General features: G+C 41.3%; 1 protein-coding gene across 1 annotated transcript in view; it reads left to right on the forward strand.

Annotated features, from left to right (window-relative positions):
• The window catches only part of LOC130081784 (N-alpha-acetyltransferase 35, NatC auxiliary subunit-like), a 41,421-nt gene extending 36,050 nt beyond the window's left edge, over positions 1-5,371 (forward strand). The window contains exons 11-17 of the mRNA XM_056246487.1: positions 924-1,102; positions 1,903-2,039; positions 2,136-2,203; positions 2,411-2,551; positions 2,648-2,770; positions 3,443-3,523; positions 5,117-5,371. Coding sequence (XP_056102462.1) covers positions 924-1,102; positions 1,903-2,039; positions 2,136-2,203; positions 2,411-2,551; positions 2,648-2,770; positions 3,443-3,523; positions 5,117-5,176 — 789 coding nt within the window. The 3' untranslated portion in view covers positions 5,177-5,371. The remainder of the gene's footprint in view (positions 1-923; positions 1,103-1,902; positions 2,040-2,135; positions 2,204-2,410; positions 2,552-2,647; positions 2,771-3,442; positions 3,524-5,116) is intronic.
• Positions 5,372-8,175: the final 2,804 nt, after the last annotated feature.

Genomic DNA, 8,175 nt, shown 5'->3' on the forward strand with positions numbered 1-8,175 from the left:
GATGTAGGTGTCTTTGTTTCCGCAGTATTTTCAATTTTGATATTTTTAGGTCAAACCGTTCTTGTCTGTCAGTCATATAATGCAGGTCTATGGTCACCACCTCAAAGAGCATGCACAGAGAAGTCCAAATTAAACATGATTTAATGACTCGTAAATGTAAGTACACATTGATGGCCTAAGACACGAAACGAGCGGTTTGTGTGAGAAAACGAACAGTATTTATATCGTTTTTACCTCTTGTAAACACAGCCACGTCCAAGTGATCTGAGGGTGCGGGCGCTTCGGTCTTTTCCGGAAAGCGCCGGAAGTGATCTCTCGCGCGTATACGTCACTCATTGTTTACACAGAACAGAGATTGTAGGTAAGACGGCTAATTAAAATGGCACTAATTTGCACTTATCAGGGATGTTTAAACCGTCGTAAAAAAAAAAAAAAAAATTGTATGAGTGACGTACACGCGCGAGAGATCACTTCCGGTGCTTGCCGGAAAAGACCGAAGCGCCCGCGCCCTCAGATCACTTGGACGTGGCTATGTTTACAAGAGGTAAAAACGATATAAATACTGTTCGTTTTCTCACACAAACCGCTCGTTTCGTGTCTTAGGCCATCAATGTGTACTTACATTTACGAGTCATTAAATCATGTTTAATTTGGACTTCTCTGTGCATGCTCTTTGAGGAAGTCACCATAGACCTGCATTATATGACTGACAGACAAGAACGGTTTGACCTAAAAATATCAAAATTGAAACTACTGCGGAAACAAAGACACCTACATCTTGGATGCCCTTGAGGTAAGCTAAAACATACCAAAAATAAATTTCAAAGTGAACTATCCCTTTAACCAAAATTGTCATGCTTCTGAAAGTCTGCTGCCATCCTGTCGGTTGTAAAGCATCATTGAGTGTGTTTGTTGGTGTTTAGGCTGAGAAGGTGGACGCTGCTCTTCACGGTCTTCTGATGAAGCTGGAGCCTCAAAGGCAGCATTTAGCCTGTCTGGGCACCTGGATCCTCTATCATAACCTGCGCATCATGATCCAGTACCTGCTCAGCGGCTTCGAGCTGGAGCTCTACAGCATGCATGAGTATTATTACATCTACTGGTACGACAGCTAAACAAACATGCTTTAAATGCTATTGACAGATCAGAATGCACAGGCACACACAAAACAGGAAGGAAGTGTCCAGTGCTGAAATTCAGATATGGTAATGTGTGTTTGGTTTCTGACACGCACTGTAAGCACTAGACCAATCACAACAAACTGGCTCATCTGACCAATCAGAGCAGAGTAGGCTTTCGGAAAGGAGGGGTTGATAGAGACTGAATAGTTTATTGAACCATTTCAGACACTGTGAGAAAAGAAGTGAAGCTGCAATGTATATTATGAGAAATTTAATGTTTTTTGACCTTGGATGCCTTACACCTATTGTAGGAGAAATCCAAAACAAAATTAGGAACATTTAGAATGGCATAATAGCACTTAATACATAACAATAACTTAATAAAATATATTTTTTAATAATATTAAAAATGATATCCAGCGCCACCGCCGGGCATCGCAGATGAGTAAAAATAATAACAATTGTTTAATATTATGTAACAAAAATATTTTTGAATATAATATGTCAGTATTATGATTATATATTTAATATATTAATAGAATTATCGGCATCAGCCACAGATTTAATATTGATGCATCCCTGAAAGATTCCGTAAATGAAGTCCAAAGTGCTAGCACGTTAATGTCGGATTTAGTATTACACATGAAGAAGTTAGCCAATCATAACAGAGGTCATTTGCATATAGTCTTAAAGGGACCGTAGCTAAACAGCCTGGTAAATTCTGAGAGTCAGATAAATGTTAAAAAGGTAATGATATATCTTTCTCTCCATGTATGTTCAGGTACCTGTCGGAGTTCCTGTATGCATGGCTCATGTCCACGTTGAGTCGAGCGGACAGCTCTCAGATGGCAGAGGAGAGAATCCTGGAGGAGCAGCTGAAAGTACGAAGCAGCAAAAAGAGCAAGAAGAAGAAGAAAGGTTCTCACAGGCCCACGTTCATTCAACAGTTGCACGTGCTATGGGATGGGGATGTTTGGGTCTGACTCGCTTATTGTGTTTTCATTGTCTCCTCAGCTCGTCCTCTGAGTAAAGAGATCACCATGAGCCAAGCTTACCAGAACATGTGTGCTGGCATGTACAAGGTGATGCTTCCTGATACACACACACACACACACACAATGGAGTACTCATTGTACCCCCAGGTTTTGACTTCGTTCCAAATTAAAATGAATTTTAATGTCGAAATTAGAAACATACTCTTCATTGAAGGGGTGGATTCGAGTCATTTTATGTGTGTGAGTTGTATTTTTAATGTATTTTGAATAAACTAAAAGTCTTTATTTCTGCAGACCATGATAGCGTTGGATATGGACAGAAAGGTGCGCAAGCCTCAGTTTGAACTGGACAGCGAGCAGGTTCGCTACGAGCATCGATTCGCCCCTTTCAACAGTGTCGTCACACCGCCACCAGTGCACTACATCCAGTTTAAGGTAACTCTGATTTTACTCACTTCAGGGTCATGTTTACTGCAACTATCCTGTCCAAAGATTAAAGTAAACTGTGTTTGTGTGTGTGTGTAAATGTAGGAAATGTCAGATTTGAAGAAGTACAATCCTCCTCCTCGCTCAGCGGATCTCTATATGGCAGCCAGTAAACATTTCCAGCAGGCCAAACTTATACTTGAAAACGTCACCAGCCCTGATGCAGAGGTACATTTCAAACAGTCCTTCTATTGCTATGTGAGCCAGTCCAGTCTTATTAACACAAATATATAGTAGGAATTGGTATTTGGTTTTTTATTTTAAAATGTAATTTATTTCTGTGATGCAAAACAGAATTTTCAGCATCATTACTCCAGTCTTCAGTGTCACATGATCCTTCAGAAATCATTCTAATATGATGATTTGAAACATTTCTTATTACTATCAATGTTGAAAACAGTTATGCTGTTTTTTGTCTAAACCGTGATCCTTTTTTTCAGTATTTTTTTTAATTTTTAGAAAGTTACATGACATTTATAAGAAGTTTTTCACAACAATGTCAAAGTCTTTACTGTAATTTATGATCAGTTTAATAGATCCTTGCTGAATAAAAGTTGTATTTTCTTTCAAAAAAATCTTACGGACCTCCCATGTTAGTGTATATATCACAGTGTAGCTATTTTTGGCGGATATTCATTACTACATACATATTTGGCTACATATTGCCTTTTTAAAATAATATTAAGATTAAAATTTAAAAAATGACTCATTTTCTTTTTGATGGATGGAAACAAAATGATTATATACAATGGAGAATGTGAAGTCATATAGTGTTACATTGATATTTACATTGTCAGTTATATATTGTGTAATATTGTGATATGTTGCTTTCTGCTGTAGGTTAACCGCATCCTTAAAGTGGCCAAACCCAATATTGTTGTAATGAAACTGCTGGCTGGAGGACACAAGAAGGAAACTAAGGTACAACATGTTTATATGAATATTCTGGGTTCAGTACAACTTAAGCTCCATGGACCGTCTCTGTTACCAGGGACGAAACATTTTAACTCGTCTCTCAGTTTGTAAAAATAGTATTGCACTTAATGAGATATCTATTGGGAGAGAGTCTGCAACAGAATAAATGTTACAATAAACATTTATTTGAAAGTTAGATCCAATATTTCAACTCCTGCCTTGACCATGTATGTAACTTAAAATCAGAAGTTCATCTGCCTAGAGCAGGGATGGGCAAACTCGGTCCCGGAGGAGAGTTTAGCTCCAACCCTGATCAAACACACCTGCCTGTAGCATTTGATCAATCTTGAAGACATTGATCAGCTGGTTCAGGAGTGTCTGATCAGGGTTAGAGCTAAACTCTGCAGGATAGTGGCCCTCCAGGACCGAGTTTGCCCATCCCTGGCCTAGCTTCGGCGCTTTCGCACCAGATAGTTCTAGGAACTAGAGCTCTAGTGTGTTCAGTTCAGTCTTAAAATGTTTCAGCTAGACGTTAAGTGTGTCCCCGTTAAGTGTGTAGTTCCTCCAAAAGCTTTTGAAAAAGGCTATGAAAAAGTTCATCCAGTGCGAAAGTCCTTGTTGTCCCGCTGCTGAAAGGATAATTGAGACAATTATTATTTTACAATTTAGTTTTAGTAGAATAATTAGTCTAAGGGTTTTTTTCAGACCTGGAGATCGTTTGCTTTTTTACAAAAAAAGGAATTACAACATGTTACAATTTTGCAGGTTTCTTCTTGATTCGGTTCAGTTTCAAAAGGCAACATAAACAGGTCAAATTTTGTTACATTTTGTCCTCTCACTGGTCAGTGCATCCGTTTCTGTTCCGGGATTCCACTTATAGACTCCGTTCACACTGTCTACACGCTTACGACTACAAACCACATGAAAGTAGCTGAGCGGATTAGGAAAAAATCGGATTTCATGTGATTTTTTTTTTTTTTTTTTTTTTTACACTTGCTAAATATTATCATTTTCCCATTGGATATGCACAGCAGATGGATGATAGAAAACAGCAGGAATCAAGGCTTCATCGGGACAACATTCTTACCATGTACATATTTCAGAGAAAAGCAGTTAGTTGGCATTTTAAAACCTAAAGGCGACAGCCTCTACTTTGCAGTCTTTGCTCCAGGTTAATCCATGATTCATTTTGAAAGAGATTAGTATAGCAAACACCTGCTGTTTTTCAATGCCACGTATGTCATTGCCCATCAAACACTGTGATAAAGCCTAGTTCGTTGGGTCGGATTGCTAACCAAAACTACACTAACCAAACTAAGGGAGAAAACGCACCAGGTTCTGAAACAAGCGCTCCAAACGAGGAAGGTGTGAAATCGCAGTAAATGCTTAAATTAGTTTAAAAAGAAAGTCAATTAGTTTAAAATGTGTGCTAAACATTTTTGACATCAAAAATTATGTCTTGTGGTAACAGACAGCAAGTCACAGATGCTCTTTCACAGTCACAGAGCAAAACTTGAATTCCTTCCAAAAACACATTTCGCATATAGATGAAATGTAATAATGTGAAATTCATTTCATCCTTGTGTTTGTTCTTTGCAGGTCCTTCCTGAATTTGACTTTTCGGCACACAAATACTTCCCCGTAGTCAAGATCATTTGAGATCAGCCGTGTTTCCAGGAACTCTTCTTGTTTACATGAACTGTCATCACAGTCGCAGAATAAGTTAATATTCATAACTGTAATTGTACAGTTAATAAACATGGACTCACAGTGGTTTAGTTTGAACAGTTCACAAATCATGTTTTTTTTTGTTTGGTTGATAATATTGTATTAAATTGAGAAGAAAAAAAAGTTTAGTGGCTTCTGAATTAACCCTCACTTCACTCATCGGGTTAAGGTTTGAAAAGGTGTGTACAAAGTACAAAACATTAAAAGTGTGAGATTGTCTATATCTTGCTGTCCAAAAATGCTCAAATCTCCACGCCAGGAATATTGGATCCAGCCTCTTTACCAGATCCCATCAGAAGACATTTGTTTTGTCGGATGCCCAAAAACAGTTGGCAAAAAATGTTATCTGAAAGCCAAAATCAGTTAACAAACCTGTATTTTGTCTGGTACCCAAAACTAGTTTTACAGAGGAGGCTGTGAAATAGAAGGAAGCCGGAGACGAAGTGATGATGATAAATGATCAGGGTTTATTGAATAAGCTTAGTTGCATATATTTCAAAGCTCAGACTTCAACCCTACTTCATCTGGACTGCATCTAACCAGCACAAATCCAACATTGATGTATGACCGCTGTCTTGAAGCTAAACACACGTTGCTATTAAGAATCCTTAGATCCTTCAAGAAACATGGGTTTCTGAGTGTATCTCAACTTGATGTTTTTGTTGTACTGTAAAAATAAATGTATGTATGTGAGAGATGGCAGATCTTTATAAAAATATTTCACAAATGTATGGTCAAACTCTGTAGAATTAAAGCTTTTGTGCGTTCCACATTTGTGTTCTTTAGGAATTTTCCACTGTTTAGTTTTTCCCAATTGTTGCTCACACTGCAACATTGTCCATTATTTTTCCTAAGTTTCATAAGTAAATGCAATTTAGAATAGTTTTCTTCTGAAAGCTGAAAATGCTGAGGTGTGCCACACATTGTTTTCGGAAGGAATTTGCGAACAGCGACTGAGTGAACCTGGCAGAGTCAAGTCATCATTTATATAGCGCTTTTAACAATGTAGATTGTTCCAAAGCAGCTTTACAGTGATGATAGGAAATTAAAGTAACAGATATTGTTTTGGCTTTACAGCAGCTCTAGAATAAAGTATTTTCCTGATAAAGTTCGTTTTGATTGATTCACTTCCGTCACAACGATCATCAGTTATTAACTTAGGGGCCACTAACACGACACTGTTTTAGCAGAAAACTCTTAAGTTCTCTATGCAAACTTTAAAAACGTGAACCTGTGCGAACGCTGATAGCGTGCACATGCGTATTATTAAGAGTTCGTATGCGCATTTGAATGTAAGTGCGCAGGCATGTAATCCTTCCCTAAAAAAACAACCCTCAACAAACTACTTGTCTGGCCTTAAAATGTATAATACAGAATTGTATCGCTTCGGCGTAGCCACGTGAACCAGAATTATCCCGACAACGTTTATCTCTACAGAGGTAAGGGGAAGGAGGCCTTCACAGGGAGGGACTAGTGACACTTCAGGACTGCGTTGTCGTCGTGTCCAGGCGCAGGTCCTTCATCAGATCTGGATACGGCCTGGCCAGCTCAGTTGCTGGGTTGCTCTGCTCCACCCCTGCCAGGTGAGGGTGGTGAAAGGCTGCGCAGCCAGCTTGCGTGCCAACGGGAACCTTCAGTCAGCTGAAATGAAGCTGGGCCGAGCTGCCGACTGACCTGGTACGGAGCCAACCAGAATGATGACAGCTTGTTAGCTCTGTGGGGCCGGCGGGCTCTGACCCAGTCTGACACTCTGATAGCAGGCCACTTAGCCTTATGCTTCTCATCGAACCTCCGCTTCATGGAACTCTGTTGTCTCTTGACGTGAGCCTTTACTGCTGCTGGGCATGGCCATGGGCCCGCGGCCATTGGTGGATGGAGTCTTGACAGGAAGCACAAGCTCCCTTTTCAGCATGAGTGCGGCAGGGTGTTGAGGGTGTTGTGTTGAGGCCCCTGTTTGTTGAGTGGGCAGTTGCTCTGTAGTGGAGGAAGGTCTGTGACAGTGCGGCCATCAGGGAGTATCCCTCAGACATGTGAGCACGCAGTCCATTTTCAGGGAATGGTTGAATCGTTCCACCCCTCCGTTGGCTTGGGGGTGATAGACGGAGGTTCGGATATGGGTAACACCCTTGTTGGCGAGGAAGGTGGTGAACTCCTAGGACAGGAACTGAGGACCATTGTCCGTGGTAATTGCACGAAGCAAGCCCCAGCGGGAAAACAGCTGGTCGAGAAAGTTGACCGCAGCAGAGGTAACCGTACCCATGGGAGCCACCTCAGGCCACTTGGAGTGCAGGTCGTAGACCACCACGAGGAACCTCTGATGGTGTGGCACATTGTACAGCTCACCACAGATATCAAGCTGCACGTGGTCCCATGGTGCAGACGGCCATTCAACTGGCTGTAGTGGAGTTGAAGCGGGTGGCCCAGTCTTCCCACTGATGAGGCACGCTGCACAGGCGTGGATAAGTCCCTCCAGGTCACGGTCCATGGCGGGCCACCACACGACGTGCCTGAGCAGCATCCTCAGCGGGGCCGTGACAGAGGAGTACTGTGGCAGGAAACGCATGTAGTAGGCTGTCATCCCCAAGAACGAAGCCAGCTGTGAGGCTGTCGTGGGGTTGGGGACTGCGCTGATGGCTGCCACATTTGACTGGAGAGGGGAGATACCATCTGCCGACACACGGAACCCGACAAAATCAATGGCCGGTGCGGAGAACATACACTTCTCAGTGTTCCAGGTGACATGGTGGCGGCTGAGGGAGTCAAAGACCTGTTCCAAAAATGCGGTTTTACAGATACTATTCACGTGACTTTCAAATGAAAGATTGGTATCAAAGAGCACACCCAGGTTCCTAACCGACGACGAAGACTTGACAAAGCAGCCATCAAGTGTTAGACAGTATTCTAGGTTATTACGTGAGGAAGTTTTTTGT

This window comes from Rhinichthys klamathensis, unplaced genomic scaffold (assembly GCF_029890125.1).
Source record: "Rhinichthys klamathensis goyatoka isolate OS25496 unplaced genomic scaffold, OSU_Roscu_1.1 h1tg000040l_1, whole genome shotgun sequence".
NCBI lineage: Eukaryota > Metazoa > Chordata > Actinopteri > Cypriniformes > Leuciscidae > Rhinichthys > Rhinichthys klamathensis.